The sequence below is a fragment of the Sprattus sprattus genome (genome assembly GCF_963457725.1).
Source record: "Sprattus sprattus genome assembly, chromosome: 3".
NCBI lineage: Eukaryota > Metazoa > Chordata > Actinopteri > Clupeiformes > Clupeidae > Sprattus > Sprattus sprattus.
Window position 1 is genome coordinate 39,508,655 of NC_137922.1, and position 19,064 is coordinate 39,527,718.

General features: G+C 43.5%; 1 protein-coding gene across 6 annotated transcripts in view; it reads left to right on the forward strand.

Moving 5' to 3' along the window:
• The window catches only part of mrtfba (myocardin related transcription factor Ba), a 36,425-nt gene extending 27,084 nt beyond the window's left edge, over nucleotides 1-9,341 (forward strand). For all 6 annotated transcript variants that reach the window (XM_080835754.1, XM_080835753.1, XM_080835758.1 and 3 more), the window contains 4 exons: nucleotides 457-615; nucleotides 2,153-2,287; nucleotides 3,124-3,184; nucleotides 3,730-9,341. In XM_080835754.1, coding sequence (XP_080691880.1) covers nucleotides 457-615; nucleotides 2,153-2,287; nucleotides 3,124-3,184; nucleotides 3,730-4,220 — 846 coding nt within the window. In that variant the 3' untranslated portion in view covers nucleotides 4,221-9,341. The remainder of the gene's footprint in view (nucleotides 1-456; nucleotides 616-2,152; nucleotides 2,288-3,123; nucleotides 3,185-3,729) is intronic.
• The last annotated feature ends 9,723 nt before the right edge of the window (nucleotides 9,342-19,064 follow it).

Here is a 19,064-nt window from a genome sequence, read left to right on the forward strand (position 1 = left end):
CACACACAGTACACAGGCATGGGGAGACAGAATAACTAACAGGATTAGCCTGAGCTGTACTGCTCGTTAGGGAGGCATCATTGTGGTTGATCAAATCACTGACTCATTAGGGAGGCATAATGGTGGTTGTTGAAAGCGCCGACTCATTTGTTACAGGATTGGGTGGGGCGGGGTGAGATCGGGTGCATGTTGTCATGGTTTGAGGTGACTTTCACTGCTTTTGGTTGAGACTTCTTTGTGGTTTGTTTTTGTTGTATTGACTTTTGTTTAGTTTTAGGTTTGGGTTTATTTTGGTTTGGTTTGTGATGTTTTGGGTAAATGTTCGTCTTTGTTTGGTCTAGGTTTGCTTTTAGGTCAGGTCGTGTGATGTCAGGCGGGGCCTCTGTTTTTTTTTTTTTTTCCAAGTGGTGTACATTTGGTGACACGTTCGTGACCCCCTGCTTGTTTGTCTGATAGACACTGCCTGTGTGCACCCCTGCTGGCTTCCAGCACTGCCTCACTGAGAACCAGGTAGGCCAAGAGGGGCACCAGTGTTTCCTGAGCAGCTCCCCAGACAACAGGCTCTCTCCACGGGCATCACCTGGGCATACCGTCTCCAATGGTCCCCTGAACAAGGTACCACCATTATGATGCATGTGTCTGTATTTATAAACTTTGTAGAATGTTTATCCTAAACTTCTACTTGCTATATTTTATCTGCCATAGACGGTATTGTATAGTGTTTTATAGATGGTATTGTATAGTGTTTTATAGATGGTATTGTATAGTGTTGGCGGTGTGATATTCTAAACTCCTCAAAAAAAGTTTGGAAACATTTCTTCAGTCGATTATCCCCCCCCTTTAATAATACCAATTGGTATTGTATTGTATATAGTTGGAAAGCCTGATTAGTCACCTTTACAACGAGGTACAACTTGTAAGGATTGTGCATTCGTGGAATGAGCAACACAGCTAACCGTGTGGGTAGCGGCCCACATTTTTTTGCCAAAATCCCCTGTAATATTCTTCTGTTGGTATTCACTCTTGTTTTGAGTTGTTTGGTGGATTGGATGATTCTCCCACAGTATTAAGGAAAAAACAACACATATTGACCATTTTTACACTGTATTAATTTTACACTGTCAGGGACCTCAGTAGCATGTGGAAGATCCATACGCAGCCACAACAGCTTGGCACCTCCTGTGGGATGGCATCCCATTCCTGAACCAGAATTTGTAGCAAGTCAGCCAACATGGTTGCGTTGGTCACTCTGGCACGTACAGCACGCCCAAGCACCACAAGTATTCAATTGGGTTGAGGTCTGGACTCACGGCAGGCCTTTCCATCCTCTCCACTCCCAAGTTCTGGAGGTACTCTGTGATGATCCTGCCTCTATGGAGGATGGAGTTAGGTCCCAGATTCTGGAGATATGGGGTTGCCATTGGCTCCAGAATCTCATTCCGATATCTCACTAAATTCCAACAGAAGAATATTGCAGGGGATTTTGGCAAACATTTTTGGGCTGCTATTCACACTGTTAGCTGTGTTGCTCATTCCACGAATGCACGATCCACATGCTACTGAGGTCCCTGACAGTGATAAATGAATAAAGTGTAAAAATGGTCAATATGTGTTGTTTTTTTCTTAATACTGTGGGAGAATCATCAAATCCACCAAGCAACTCAAAACAAGAGTGAATACCAACAGAAGAATATTGCAGGGGGTTTTGGCACATTTTTTTGGGCCACTACCCACATGGTTAGCTGTGTTGCTCATTCCACGAATGCACGATCCTTACAAGTTGTACCTCGTTGTAAAGGTGACTAATCAGGCTTTCCAACGATATGCAATACAATACCAATTGGTATTATTAAAGGGGAGGGATAATCGACTGAAGAAACGTTTCCGAACTTTTTTTTAGGATTTTGGCAAAAAAATGTGGGCCGCTACCCACATGATTAGCTGTGTTGCTCATTCCACGAATGCACGATACTTACAAGTTGTACCTCGTTGTAAAGGTGACTAATCAGGCTTTCCAACGATATACAATACAATACCAATTGGTATTATTAAAGGGGAGGGATAACCGACTGAAGAAATGTTTCCGAACTTTTTTTGAGGAGTTTATTAAATCAAGTTGTGTTGTACTCCAATGCTTCTTGTCTCCCTCCAGTCCCCATCCCATCCCCAGCCCACATTCATCCTGCAGCCCACCACCTTTACCAGCATCCACAAGAGCAAGGAGCCGCCGCGCTACGAGGATGCGGTCAAACAGAGCCGCAGCATGCAGAATGCTGCTCTCGCACAGGTACAGACACCGACCCTCAGCAGTCTCCTGACACATGGTAGCCAGACACTTATTAGAGGTGGATATTGTTAAGTAACCTGCATTTCTTAATATGACAGTGTTCTTACCCTTCATAGCGATAACATCAAGCAATGAAACAGCTCAGCCATTCTAAAACAAATCTGAACTATTTCTTACAAAGTGTGAAAATATACATATTATCAGATATCAAAGTAATATCCAAAGGCTGTTCCAAAACAAAAGTTTCACATGCTATGTAGATCAACAGCATTATTCACTTGGTGACAGTTCCACTTCCACTTTACTCGTCTGAAAGGACAGAATGTACAGCCAAGTAAATGATGATTTAAACTCTTTTCACTGGGGCTGTTATTAGTATGATTAGCACCACCCTGAGGACTCATGAAGAAGTGACACACTCTCAAGTTCAGATGGTGTCAACCGGCTGGTTGCCGGTTTTAGCATTTTAACTCAATACTTGACTGATTCAAATTTGACCCGAAAAGATATAAAAAATAGGGCAGAGGTTGTAAAATGTCTACGTTTTCCTTAAATGTGGACAAATCCATTGAAAGGATATCTACTTACCATTTATTTATACTTAAAAGTGGCATGTGTTGATCATTTTTCACAGGATAGTATTCTGTATACTGTAGTATACTGTGATATTTTTCCGTCTTTTTGTCCCCAACACGAACTCACACACTGATACTACATCTTTTCAATAAATGTGCGGAGTGCTCTTAAGCACTCGAGAAGATGCTCGCCTCTCACAGCAAACATCTCACTCCTTCACTTAACCCCTCACACAGAGCCGTGCTATTCTTGTGCCCCAGGTTCCCACGGCAACCAGCCAGCAAATGGACGACCTGTTCGACATCCTGATCGAGAGTGGAGGTAAGACTGGAGCAAGAGCGGAGCGACTTTGTCTCAGAGCAGCACACGTCTCGTCTGGTTAGGCTGTCGACACTCTCTTCTCCTCCTCCTCCTCCTCCTCCTCCTCCTCCTCCATCCTCCTCCTCCTCCCTGGGGAGCCATGAGGAGTAAAGAGCATCAGCATCAGGGAGAGTCAGTCAGAGTTTCAGGGCAGAACTGATAAGAGATCAGCACTCAAAGCGATTAAATGCAGACACCGCTTTTCAGGATGCCCACCCACAATTCACACGTAGCTGGAGTACATCACTTACCCTGCTTTTCTGTCTATTGAGACAGTAGTCTGCAAATGGGCCCATTAGATTTTAAGGATTTATTAATGCAGGCTGAAACTTCAGACCTTCCTATGATGTGTGCTCTGTCCTCGTACCCCCTTGGTTTTTGAGGGCATAGCTCACACTTGTCTGTGAAGACATTACTGTAGGTAGTATTTCTGTGCCAATTCAGCATGATCGTTCATGCACCACCACAGTGTAACTGAAGCCCCTCTTCCCTCACCCCCCTTACAGAGATCACGCCCTTCGGTCCTCACGAGCCCTCCACGCCAAAGCTGATGCCCGTCACCGCCAGCGTCACCACGCTGCCCATCAACACGGCCCTCTCCCGGCCGCCCGCCCACGTGCAGCTGGCGCCGCCTCCGGTCATGGGCGTGGATATGCTGCCCAGCCTGGCCTCGCTGGCCACCGACAACCAGCTGGAGGCGCTGCTGGACGGGGCGCTGGAGGCTGAGCCCCGGCTGCTGGAAGACCTGCACGCGCAGCTCCTGGCCGACTCCCAGCACTCGGTGCACTCCCCCATGGACACGACGGACCTGGGCTTCAACGAGACTGGTGGCCTGGGCCCCTCCAGCTCATCCTCGTCCTTCAGCCTGCAGGAGGCCGGCCTGGACAGCATGGAGTGGCTGGACCTTACCATGCCAGGGACCATGGGCACCCTCAACCCGCTGGGCATGGCCACAGACTTCCTGGACACGCACGATCTGCAGATGCCCTGGGACTGAGGGCTTCGCCCTCTCTCTTTCTCCATCTCTCTCTTTTTCCATCTCTCTCTCTCTGTCAATCTCTCCTTTTTTATTTCTCTCCCTCACCTACATCCTTGTCTAGCTTTGAGGATGGTGCTGGGTTTGTACTCGAGAGGGTAGTTGGATGGTTGTGTATGAAGAGTGTGTGCGTCTCCCAAGTGACCATGTTGATCTTCGTACCTCAAGAGTCCCACCCACATTTTTTAGCGGCCTGCCTCTGCCAACCTACATCCACACACACACACACACACACACACTCACATACTCTCACACACACACACACACACACACACACACACACACACACACACACACACACACACACAAACACTGATCACTACTCTACACACATGCGAAGCCTGAGGATATGCAGCATGCCTGTATCACCCCTCTCTGTTGGGCCTGTCATGGCCCAGGTCCCTCACTAGGGCAGGAGTGCACTCAGTCCTCACGGATCCCCTTGCAGTCTGACAACACTTAATAATTCATTCATTCTCTGAGGGAGGGCTTCTCATTTCCTTCAGACAGTGGGCTGAACGCCGCCCCTTGCGAAGGACACAGACCAGGCAGTCTGTCTAGGAGGCAGGCAGGGCAGGCGCCGCTTTTTGACCATACGATGGGACAGCCACTCGACAGTAATCAGCTTCTAATTAAGACTAGAGAAGCTCAGGGAGCGGAGTAGTACCAACAACCAAACTCAAACACCTGAGTACTTAAGACTCCATAGTTCACATGTTAGAGACTCTAGGTATCATATCCCTGATGCATCCATCCAGTGGTGCGTTTCAGATCAAGATGAACGACCAAATGTGGTTTCAGGAGAGAAATCCAGAGAGGTATCACATGAATGTTCTAGACTGTGTCCCAATAGTGAGAGGCAGCTATTTAGCTGTACTGATAGGAGAGCACTAGATTTTGCGGAAAAACACAGACCTTATGAGGGTCGTTTACGATGAACACATTGAGGGAAAAAATGGAAATGCTTGCCAACATGCAAAGATGAGGGAATGTCCCTCCGGTGAAGGACCTTTTTGTTGGGGTGGTTTGGACTGTCCGTGCCATACAGAACAAGACCGATTCTCAGCTTGATGGAGTCTGTCAGCGTCTCAATTATTAAGAAGAGGGTTCCAGAACTGTGACTGCTGTTCACTCAGCAGTGGGATTTGAAGTTGGTCTTCACAGGAACCACAGAAGTGAATCATGGACACATATACGTGTGTTGGCACATGGAATGAACCATATTTTCACACACACACATACTCCATGCATCACAGTGTCTCAAGTCACTTGGCTCTGGATACATTTTCCATTTCTTCTTTTTGTGTTCAACTTGTGTCTGAGTTGATTGACTGATTTCCAAAGCTCACCGCCTTCAGCTGGAGCCCACGTGTAGAGAGGACAGTTCCATGGCAACACTGCTTCATCCCTTCATCACTAAAACTCATACACACACATACTTCACGCCTTTGTTTTTATGTTTGTGTGTGTGGACAGTCAGAGAACTCATCTCACCTGCGTTATAGAGTAGGTGGGACTGAATGTGAGGCAGATCATGTGACACTGCATACCTCAACCACTAAACCTTCACTGAGCTGGCAAGAGCACACAGGGCATGAACCATCTATCTCTTTAGTAGGGGTGGGTATTGCCAAAGAAGTCACGATTCGATTCGTATCACGATTCACATGCCACGATACGATTCTATCACGATGCATCGCGATACTTGAATTATTGCGATGCATTGCGATGCATTGCGAATTTTCACTGAACACTGTTAGAAAAAAATGAAGCCATTACCAGTGGCTGACTGGCTGTGTATGATCTGGATAGTGTGTTCAATTGATAACTCAAAGCAACTCAGTTCATACATAGCTGTATTTATTTAAACGACTTTTGGAGGTTACTTAACACAAATATTATTATTACTGGATACACTGCATGTTTTGTTTATGAATGACTTGTCGCAGTATCGCGCGGCCAGAAATGCTTGATGTTCGCCAACCATTCATGCAATTTAAAAAAAAAAAAAAAAAAAAAAATTTTTTTTTTTTTTTAAATTAATAATCGATACTTGGCGTCAACAATCGATGCAGTTGATCGTGAAAATTAGAATCGCGATGCATCGTCATGACGATTATTTGGCACACCCCTACTCTTTAGTGTCTGTTTGTTTGTTTTTGTAGTTTAACTGACTCCACAGAAGGATTGTTTCAGCTGCTGTAGGACAATGGCAATTGGAGGACTAAATACAGGCAGGCTTCATGGAGGTCAAATTCGCTTTTGGTGTGTGTGTGTGTGTGTGTGCTGGTGCGCTGGTGCTGGTGCGCAAGCACGTGTGTGCGTGTGTATTGTCTGCGCCAATCTGAGTCTCTAGACTCTAGAGGATGGACAGATGCATTATAGTTCAGAAGGGATGTTTATTCCTAATGACAAGAAATTGCGGTCTGTGAGCTACCATAGCATTTATAGTGTACTCCCATGTCAGTTGTTAAGTCTTTCAGTTATTAATTTCAGTCAATCAAACCTGAGACAAAATTGTGTCTCAAAAGTTCATACATCTGAATGGATGTTTAGGCGTCACTTTATAGAATTGCTGTTTTGAAACACTAAAGACATTGGCTTGCTACCTCCCAGATGTAAAGTATAACTCAAAACAACACTTTCTGACACTTTCCTCTAGGTGTGTTATTGGTCACATCTAGGGTGATGACAGACATACTGCTGGTTACCCGTGGCACCGTCATGAGTTTGTGCGATAGGAAACCCCACTCCGTCTGAGGTCATGTGACCACTCAACTGCATTACTTCAGTGTTCAAACACCTGTCCCATCTGAGACACAGTCCTCCTTTCTGGCTGTGTTCAAATTCATGTTACCTGCGCCTCTGTCTGGTTGGATGCATGGATACTTCTTCATGTGTGTGTGTCTGTGCATGTGTAAGTTTGTATTGCTATTACCCAAGGTTTACCAGCTCCTTCCCCAAGCACTTTCATCATAGTCACTATTTTTAGTTAAAGACAATGGTGTGCTAATTGACTGGCAAGAATTTGGCAAGAAAGTCCTTTCTGCTAAAGGTCCTACTCCTCAAGTAGCACTAAAGGTCTTTGTGTCTGTTAGGACGAGTGTCAGAACAGCAAACATTTGAAAGATACTATCTTAATTTTAAGATGATGATTAGTTAGCAATATCACTAAATTATGGCTGTCTTGCCACCTTAGACTTGTGCAGGAGAAGCAAAGCTCTTCAGGTTGGATTTCTTGAAATAAGACGAGTCAGAAAAGATCACCTCTAGCAAATATCATACTCCCATTAGAAGAAACCGTAATAACAATATGTAACAGGCTTTTGGGTTGAGTATTGATTAATCTTCATTATTCAATTCAGCTCCTGAAGTTTAAGAATTCGTGTAAACAGTCAGTAGCTAATTCTAAGCGCTTCGACACTGATTGTGAGTATATACTCGTGAGTATATATTGTCTCTATACTCGTGCATGAAAGCATGCGAGTAGATGTCTCGTCCTCGACAAGACCCTGCCACCGGCACCAACAACCCAAAAGACATCCCAGCAGTCGCGCTTACCTCATCTCCATTCAGAAGCAATACTTGACACAGTCACCTGAGAGCTATACTTGTACTCCTGTCATTCGTTGGCAGTCGACCTCAGTCCCTGCATGGCTTCGATAAATGGTTCACAGACTACAAGCACTTTTTTGCTGCAACAATCATGGAAAAAAGCAAGCACCTTTAGTATTGATGTCATTTCTGTCAAGGTCTTGTCTGTTTGTCTGTGTTTTGGAAGAGTTGTCAAATGTCTATGTGTGTGTCTATATGTGTGTGCATGACTACGTGTGCGAGTCTGTTCCTTGTGATTTGTTCTGTTTTTCGCTAAAGCTTGCGGTTATCACAGTTCTGGGTGTATTCGTGTTCGGCTTGTGGCGATGGCTCTGTACTGTTTACCTGATGCATTGACAAAGTCATGCCCTCGAAAGCTGAGGTCTAAAGCTGGTATGATGCCAAATAAACGCTTGTAACAAGTCAAGAGCTTATAGCTCAAATCCAGATTGAAAGACCCATTGATGGGTCTGAGATCATGAAAGATGATACCTAGAAAGGCCTTCCCAGATGACACGCTGGCCCTGCCATAGTGCAGTTTGGAAGGATTGCCGTGCATGTGTGTTACTTGTAACGCTACAAGGTAAAAAAAAAAAAACTAAAGAAAAAGAGCCCTAGTTGCCAAACCGAAACGTTGGAAAAAATATCATAGGATGGTCAATGATGATCTTTTTAAAAAATCATTGTAAGAACACTTTTTTTAAAAGAAAAATATCATAATTAATGGTTTTATGGTATTCGTAATGGATGATGTTTATCCTTTTTTTAGACGTATGAAAATATTTCAGATAGTGGTTTGGCTTCAAGCTGGTCCGAAACAGAAACGCAAAAAATGGAAAGCAGCAACATCAAGTCGAAGGGATCGTCTCCACGAGGCGAGCGAAGCAATACGTTTCTACACCGTGCGGCACTTGCTGCACTGTTCCCCCGGCTTCATATCATGGCACTGCCTTTGTCTCCCTTTAGAGCCACGCAAACAAATAGCCTAGTCTTGTTTTGTTCGGTAAAACGGCAAGAGGAGCTCCACTCCTCTCGTCTGTCTTCAGCCTCTCTCCTCCCTGCCGCTTGGACCACTAGGAGTCACGGGAACCCCTACCCCCTCCCCCACCCTATTTTACACATTTATTATGAAATATAAATACTGTTATGGTTTGATGATATTTTTTTTTATCTGCCATCTCTGTCCTGCTTTCAGTCCTCTTCTAGCCTTCTGTAGTTGGTTTGTGATGCTGTGTGTTTCTGTAGCAGAGGTGGAGAAAGGGAGTGAGTGAGGGAGGAGAGAGAGAGAGGCATCCCTCCCCTCTGAGAGGCTGAATCATCTGTATGCCATACGTTTTGCACATTGTGTACATATTTTAATGGATGTGCTGTAATGCATATTTTTATACATGTTTACGCATCCATGAGCTCTTCTGTGTAAATAGTTGTAAGGGATGGAAAGAAAAACTAAACGAAAAAAAAAAGATCTATATATGCTGTTATGTGTCAATAAAATTTGATGTACTGTGAACATGATGTCTGAGGCAATGTTTTAATCTCTGTTTGAGAGGTCAAAGAGGGAATCACTTCAAAATACAAGGTTTGGTAATGAGCTCTAGCTGAAACAAAAATTTTACTGGCTATACATACAAATATCAATGTTCAAAGGAATGTACATGGTTTGTTTTCCAGGTTATAACAAGTATTGACATTGTAGATTAAATTCCAGAGATTTCGGTTCTGCTACTCCGTTACAAGCAGAAGCCCGCAGTGGAAAGTTCAATTCAATTTTATTTTATTTTAATTTATTTGTATAGCACCAAAACAATTACATTTCTCAAGGCACTTTAAAGTAAGAAAATACTACGGAAATGTGCACATTGACACAAGCGAAACTTAATTATTACAGCTTTTATTACAGAACTATTTTATTACAGCTTGTTTCCATACTGTGCAGATATGAAGGTAATTCCAGCGCTTGGGCAGCTGCATAGCAAACTCTCCTTGACCAATAGAAACATCGGTCATTCAGGCGCATACTGTGGAGAATATTGGGTCTCAAATGCCTATCAGCCTTGTCATATTATGTACATTTGAGCTTCCTGGTTGTTTATGTGATCCAAACAATGTCTCCTTCTCGGGTCATTGAGTTCTCACAGACACTGGTCAGTTGCAATCACTGTCCTTGGGTCAGTTGATCAGTCAGGCTCAGGCAAACTTCCAGAAATCGCTTGATCGACTTATATCGCTTCAGCATTCTGCCCACTTCCTCTTCTCTGATCAGAATCGGTGCAGCTACCATCTCAAATTCTTGGTATCTTGCGAATCTTTGCTTTACAGTCGGGACAATAATGGCAGACGTCCTTGAAATAGTGTAAGAAGAAAGGGATGAGGCAGCACCCACAAACACACCTGCAGAGAAAACAAACCAAGCCTTCTAGTTCTCATCACTGTAAACAATTAAGAAGTCCTTATATTCTGTATGTATTGTATTATAGTCTATGTACGTATGTTTTATGTACTCCTTATATTCAGCTTATTCCATCTTTGAAAGGAAGTGTGAAACCAGAGAGAAACTGAATTTGGATCTGTAAAACTAAGATGAGAGAAATTAAACCACTCCAGTGGTGCCTGGAGTCATGGTCATAATAGTCACAGAATGATCAGTCATCCTCTACCTACCAGTCTCTATGTAGTATACGTACCCAAACACCGACAATATGCAGCACAGAAGCCAACTGTTCTCAGTCACTGTGTGCTTGACGACTGTGTGGACGACCCTTAAGCAAGAAGAGCACGTGACCCAGTCAGGATCCCGACGAAGTTTGTCCTCTGGCACCACCGGCCTGGGAGCTGCACAACAACAGACAAGAAAGCGCCAGACGTCAGTTAACCCCCATACTGGCTCAGTCAGACCCCTGCTCCTCAGCAATGTGTGTCTGCTCCAAACAACCATTAGAGTGAGTAGTGAGCAGTTCTTTACATCATTACATTAATGTTTTTATACATAAATGCTTTTACGAACGAGTCATGTAGAAATTCCTTTCTATCTCTATCTGTGGAGTCAGAAACTGTTTAGAATATTATGTTGCAACAATATTTTATACTAAGATACATAAGTATTTGGGCCAGTTTGCATTAAGTGTGTGGATCATCTCTCATTTTTTTATTTTTTTATAAGTATGGTTATTGAGCATCGACGATACAAAATGAGGACATAAAAGAGATACTGAACAATGTACAATTTACAGTAACACACCCCTAGCCCCCTTTCCACACATCCAGCCACCCACCCACCCACGCACACACACCTCCTACCCCTGTAGAGGTCCCAACCCTACCTGTCTCTAGGTGAAGGAAAAAGAGAAAAGAGAAACCCTCTCTATTATTTAACACTACACAACACTTGTTTTTCCTTTGAAAGCCTGACCACTCTATTCATAGAAATGATGGACAGGCATCTCCACAGCAGTAATATCACACTTAAAGACAAAATCTCACAATAACTCATCCCTTTTTCATCATGACATTATTCACTGTCTAAAGATAATAATCTGCAAACGACAAGCTTTAGCACAAGTTCACAAGTTCAATTCACTCTATGGAAATGACAACACTACCGGAGGGGGAAATGCAAACAAAGCCATCAGATAGTATCAGAAGGTAACCAATCACCAGGTAGAGAGGTGAAATATTAACTATTTTTACTGTTTTCTGGAGGCTCGGGTTGGCTGGGGGGTTCCTCAGGCATATCGTAGTCTGGCTCTGAAATATAGGTCGGTCGGAGTAAACTTTCTGAATCAAGTAGTACTGGTATATGAATTTAGAATGAAGCAATGGAATATCTTTGCTGTATTTAGATTCACGCTGTCTTACCTGGAAATTTCAGCAAATCGTAGTCTGGCTCTGAAAAATAGTTCAGTCGGAAAAAACTGTGTTTGAATCAAGTAGTACTGGTATATGAATTTAGAATGAAGCAATGGAATATCTTTGCTGTATTTAGATTCATGCTGTCTTACCTGGAAATTTCAGCAAATCGTAGTCTGGCTCTGAAAAATAGTTCAGTCAGAGAAAACCGTTTCTGAATCAAGTAGTACGGGTATATGAATTTAGAATGAAGCAATTGAGTATATTTGCTGTATTTGAATTCACGCAGTCTTACCTGGAACTATCAGCTCTCCAAATAATCGCACATCTGAGAAAGAGAAGTTTGATCAAATACATAGGATAATAGAACAATGAATTACCACAAAGTCTATTTAGAGAATGTGTATTATGTGCAACATATTTTACCGTAAGGATCCTTTTGGAGACCTCCACTTTTGAGCAGCCATTCCTCTCGCCTGGACATTTCTTCAAGTTCTGCTTCAATGGACTCCAGCTCTGGTAGTCCACAGATTTAGGCACATTTAGACACAGTTCAAGTTCCCCTAAATAATTTTTACCTAAAATCCATTCTGTTGCCTCTTGATGTTTCCTGAATATTTTCTCTTTTATAGCTGTCCAAACCCTACCTTGTATTTTCTTGAATGATGAATGAACTGTTTTTTACACTGGACTGTCTATCAGTCTCTCTCATCAGATGAAAAGACTGGCAGCCAGTGGGGTGTGATGTAGGAGCTGACCTGAGGCGTTGATGTTCTCCTCGGGTGGCTCTGAACTGACCCCAACCCGGCAGCTGACCTCCCGGGCTTTGAGCACCAGGAGGCGCCGGTGCTGCAGATGCTGCCGCCTGAAGGCCAGCAGCCACAGAGCCTTACAGGATGGGTCCACCTCCGGCTCCTCTCCAGCGGCAGACATACTGCAGGCGACAGTGACGGAGGGAGGATAACATAATAATAATGTGGTTATTACCATGACGATGATCGCCAGGATGGTAGAGATGGTAGTGAAAATGTGGAAAAACATGGTAGCCAGTTACACGTCATGAAAGAGGGGGCAATATGTAAGGGCCGTAGTCCAAAGCTATCCAGCCACCAATGCCATGCAAATGAATAATCAAACTTATTGAATAGCTAGGAGCCAAGTGAAGCATTCTTTTTATTAGTATCATGCCACCTGTTTAGAAGTCTTTGCTTACACACATCTAGTGTCCTTTTGATCAGATCGTGGCAAAATACATGCTCTTTCCAGTAATTCAAACAGTTATAAAACTGATGTTGTATGGGGCTTTCCAAAAGCAAAAGAGAGGAGGCAGCGGTTAACTAATGTCAAAACAAACAACGCAGACCAAGGGGTTGCCACATTGGCTACAGTCATACAAGATTTCTGAAGATAATTAGGAATTGTAGACTTACAGTAGAGAATATTAAAATGGAAGAGGAAATGGTAAGCCTTGCCTGTCTCCCCTCAAGCTTTTTTCTTAAGCATTTCTAAGAATTGCACGCAAGATTACCTTTCGAGGCTGAAATTCTGGTACGGCTCTGCAGATTCAGCTTCCTATGTCGATCTGCTCGAAGCACTGGGAAAATAAGTGTGATGATGCGCAATAGTATTCTTATTGGGTCACAGTCGGGAAACTGTAACTTGACTGTCTACCCTATTCAGAGGAAGTACTCTTTAGTCCCTTGTGTGCATTACCATGGCAGTCCACAGTAATCAGCATTCACTGTAACTATATCAATAAAACATTTGCATGTTATGATTAATGCCAAACAGGACAAAACAGTGCATTGTTATTGTATGGTGCAGTTTTGTTATGACTGCAGATGGCGCCCAGTAAAGAAATAAAGGAACAACGTTAATTCTGGAATATTCCTTCACTGTGTGTTATTTTTCTCCATCTGCATTACATGTTGTTTTTCTTCACTAAAAAGATATTCCACTCACACTTGAATACTTCCATAAAATGTGTGGTGGTTTGCATGCTTGTCGAAGTTCAGGATAGTTGGATGGAAGCATTGACCCAAGCCAAGTGTTTTCAAACACATTTTGAATGGGTCACGTTTTCATAACCTAAAAGTTCTACAAGGGCTCTAAATCAGATTGGTAGGCCATGTTCTCCCCTCGGCTGTATGTTCATATCTCGATGCGTTTTGTAAATGCATGTATCTCAACTCTCATTTTTTATTGATATATAGAGTGCCAATAACTACCGAAGTGGTCTCAAGGTTCTTTATAGAGCCCAGAGCCTGAACCACCTAGAGCAAGCACTTAGGCAATGATGACAAGAAAAAACATCCTCTTAACATGAAGAAACATTGAGCTGAACCCAGAAGATAGTGGGTGGGGGAGGGCATCTGCTTGGGCCTGGCCGGGTCCTGATATAAAAAGATGGGGTGGCAGAAGGAGAAAGGAGGTGAAGAGAGAATCAGATGCAAGCAGATGAATTCACACAAGCATCAGTCAGGATGAAACCTATTAGGATACCCACGGAGACACACAATATTGACTGTGGATACAAATGGAGGGAGTAGCCAGCATTCAATGTACTGTTAGACACTAGGCTGATCCGTCTGAGGCAGGGGTGGCCAACCAGTCCAGCTCAAAGAGCCACAACAAAATCCAACACCATTTCAAAGAGCCTCACGAATCTAGGATCCCACTTTTTTTGGGGGGGATAAGCCCCTACATAAAACCATTTTTTTCCCCTGTGACCAAGCAAAACTAGGGGGGTCTGGGGGCATGCTCCCCCATAAGATTTTTTTTGAAAATAACCTTTTAAATAGTGTCATTTAGTGGGTTTTAGGAAGAGAAATTAACACATTTAGATTTAAAATATGGCACAAATATAAACATATTGAAGACATTTGCTGAGATGTTGTGTTGGATGTGTGTGAAGCAGGAGCACTCTGACCTGGGAGAGAAATTTTAGGAGCAGCTACTACCCTTTGCCTCCACATATTTAAGTGAGGCCTCCTTTTCTGCATAACTGTGATCAAAACAAAGCATTGGAACAGACTGTGCCTCGAGAAGAGCTTAATCACAGCAGTTGCCAACCTTTTATTGGAAATAACCTTTTAAATAGTGTCCTCTAGTGGGTTTCAGGAAGAGAAATTAACGAATGTAGATTTAAAATATGGCACTAAAATAAACATATTGAAGACACCTGTTGAGATAGGTGCTAATTATAGTTAATGTCAGATATCCTCTGTTCAATTTTCAAACTCTCCCTCACTATATTACTTTTTTGCTCGAGCAATATTCAATGACACCTGATACAATGCCAACGTGACCGTTTCAGAGTAGCCTACTTCAGAGTAAATTTCCCAAAAACCGAGTCTGTTTCTCTGACTGACGTTTCAAAGTATGTACCTTGTGCTTGCCCATCTCTGTGCCTTTAGGAACTCCTGAGCTATGTTAGTTAGCATTGTGTGTGGAGAGACGGCGCTCCAAGTTTGAGGCTTTAGAATGCGACAGTGACGTCTGGCATATTAAGCAGAGGGGTTTTCCATTTCGCTGCGCAAATAATTCCTCCCATTCAGGCAAGAACGTATCTTCATATTTTCGTTTAGCTTTACGCTTTGCTGGATCCATGGCATTCTATCAGTAGCTACTGCTAGTCTGGCTAGTAACTCTCTGAAACTGGGTGCACACATTAGAAAGAATGTTTCATGTTTGGAACATTAACGTTACTTGAAGACATCTCTCAAGATCGCGTGATGACAAAATATACATGAATAAATACCCCATTCAAATCGGGCAGACTTTTTGTCTGTATTTCCAAATATATTGCGTGAAAAATATGCATTTTAGATATTTGTTTTACAATATGAAAATTCTGTACACCAAGAGAAAAGTGAGTGAGCACTCGAGCTGGAGCCGAGCCGCACGTCAGCCGGCAAAGAGCCGCATGCGGCTCGCGAGCCGCGGGTTGGCCACCCCTGGTCTGAGGCCTTCAATGAGTGACTATGGTTGCAGGTGTTAACATGGACAACTTTACTACCACCACTGTAAGTCAGGACCCAGGAACAACCAAACGTTGTCTTGCACACCAGAATAAAACAGTGTATTAATAACGTGATTAACCATGGCCTATATGTAAAATTCAGTCTGTGTATATCTCACTTTGAGCACATAAAGAAATCACCACAAAACAAAACTGTGTGTAGCCTTGCTCTGCCAGCAGTTTGCCAGTAGGTGGCGACCTTCTACACAGAGAAGCCCACAGGCTGTAGAGCACGTCAGAGCGCACTGGCATTTGTTAACTGTTTTACCATATTACAGAGCAGACTGTTCAAATGCTCTGAACGAAATATTAACCAACGCACAGAGTGACGGAGGAGAGTTAGAGCATGTATATGCCTTGATTCTAAGATGCACAGGATAGCACCTGCCTTTGTGTGGTCTTTAAGCCTGTATGAGTTTTAACATTTCGTGTATGTTTGTGTTACGTGTGTGTGTGTATGTGTGAGATGATTGACACATGGTCACCATGTGCTCATCTCTAGTCCCTCCCCCTTGTCCACACTCCTCCAGCTTCCTTCCGTGTTGTTCTCTTCCGCCCTCTCTCCCTCCTTCATGACATATCCTCACATTCTTTCCCTCCTCTAAGCTCTGCATTATCCCTCTGTCTGTCCTGCCTGTTCTACATCTCCCCTCCCCCTGCACACACAAACACACACACACAAAAACACACACACACACACACACACACACACACACACACACACACACACACACACACACACACACATCTTTATCTAAATTAAATCAATTCAACTCAATGTGTTTCATTGACTCTGCAACATCTGTAGTCATATCTGCATGGCATCATCACATGGCACACGGCACTTGAAAGGAACATGCAAAGCGTTCCAGAATGTCCTGATCAAAGAGTCGTGTCAGGACATAAAACTGTTTCACGTCAAACAAATGCAGAAAATTGTTCTCCCCTCCCTTTTTCTGTTCCTCATTTTCCCCCAGTCAACCCCCCCTCCACCCACCCTTTCAGAAGTGTGGGACACATGTCTTGAACGTGACACCCGAGTGATGATGTCACAGAGGGGGGGAGGGGCCTGACTGAGCTGAGTGGACCCTGCTGCCGTGGTGGTGGTCGTTCGGTGGGCGGGCCCCCACGTCATAAACACTCAGCTCATTTCATATTAATGAGCGCTCGGTTCACTCTCCCTCTGCGCCGGCCTGAGCGTGAGCAGTGTGCAGGCTTGTGTTTAGTGATATAGTGCACTGGCAGCTGTTTGACTGCATCTACAGAACATGGCTGTGTGGAGGCTAAAATGGCTCCTGCATGCCGTCCTCCTGGGTGAGCAGAAACTCACTCAGCCGTCGGCTTCAGCTCCACAGGCCTCCACGCTGTTTGGAAAGACAAACAGACATTTTTTTTACTCATAAGAAACTACTATTCTCTGGTGTAAAACACTGCACTACAGCTATATTGATTATTGCTAAGCTCTATTGGATTTTTACCCTTATTATATTATACTATTATATTTGGTTTGATTTTCTCTCACACATTAAGTAAACATCCCATTGCACATCTTATTTAAATCTCTTTGGGGGGACTATTGTATTTTCTATGTGTTTATTTTATTATTTCCTTTGTCTCCCTTCCCTGTCCCTGTGTTTGGCTGCGGTGTGCTAAATGCATCGTTGGCGGAGTGAGTGATGTTTCATAATGGATGGCGCTGTCGCATGGGCCTCCAAGGCGCAGCGCTCTGCAGTGGGGGCTGATGGGAGAGCAGAGGTGTGATGCATTCTCTCTTATACACACACTCACATACACACACACATACACACACACACACACACACACACATAGACACTCATCCCTAGCACAGTCGTCACATTTGTCTGTTCTGTTTGTGTGTGTGTGCGTGTAAGGATCAAGCTGGGATTTTTTTCCACGGCGTGCTCAGTCTGCTGTGCTCTGACGTAATGGGAATCAGCTTTGATTTAGGACACAATCATACACACACACACACACACACACACACACACACACACACACACACACACACACACACACACACACACATAGGCCTACAGGGACTTTCTTATGTGCAAGGGTTGGGGGTAGATATGAATGCATTACAGCTGAAATATGTGTGATTACAAGGGGGTGGAGATTGTGAGAGCTCTGTGTGTGTGGATTTGTATCTATGTGTATGTGTAAGCTACAGTCATCACCCTCTTTGACCTGATTTTAGCAGTCTAGACAAACACATACACACCCATACACATACACACACTCACTCACTTAAATGTCCCTGCATCATAAAAGCATGTCAATCCCAGTGGATCTTTCCCAGCATACACACACAGTGTTCTGTATGCATCCTGTAGATTAAGTAGAGCAACGGGGCGCTAATGAAACACTAGCTTTGTATAAGACCTGGGAATGGCACTATGGCAACCGTGACAAAACTTTAAGCATTCATCTCCATTTACACACTCTCTCTCTCTCTTTCTTTCTTTCTTTGTGTGTGTGTGTGCTTGTGTTTGTGAGTGTGCTTGTGTGTTTTCGTGTTGTGTGTTTATGTTCGTGAGCGTTTTGTGTGAGAGTCTGTGTCTTTGTGTGTGTGTGTATGTTTGCAAGTGTGTGCAACTGCGTGTGTGTTTATGTTTGCAAGTGTCTGTATTTAAGTTGTGAATTTGTGTTTATGTTTCTGAGAATATTTGTGCATTTGCGCTTGTGTGTGTGTGTGTGTGTGTGTGTGTGTGTGTGTGTGTGTGTGTGTGTGTGTGTGTGTGTGTGTGTGTGTGTGTGTGTTAGTGTGTTAGTGTGTTTGTGGTTGCACACACATTTATTTTGAGCCCTCTTATTAGGCTGCCAGTGCTGCTGGTCTGGCCTTTTGGGATAATTACATTTGTTTTGTAAATGTTCATTCGCTGCTTGTTGGCACAGGTGCAACATCTCTCTCTCTCTTTCTCTGAAGTAAAGAAAGCCAGGATACCTTGTGTGAAAACTCATCTTAATTTAATTTCTTTTACTTTCTCTCTCGCCTACGTGATCCGTTTCACTTGTTTTATATCGGATGAATATGCACACTTTCTCTTTCTCTGCTCACACCCGTCAGTCACTGATGGTTTGCTTTTTCTTTCCCCCTCTGCGGTGTGTCCTCAGTGACAACGCTGTCACCCACCCACGAGTCTCACTTTAAATACAACCCTGAGACATTCAGGCTACTGACATCAAAAGCAGTGTAGCAAATCATCCAATCTGTTCAATTATATCCTCAGTTTTTTTCATGTTGCCTTTCTGCTAAAAAACTGAATTCAAAATACAGAAATGGGCACATTGAAGGAGGGAGTAGAAAGTTGGTTGTTTTAAAG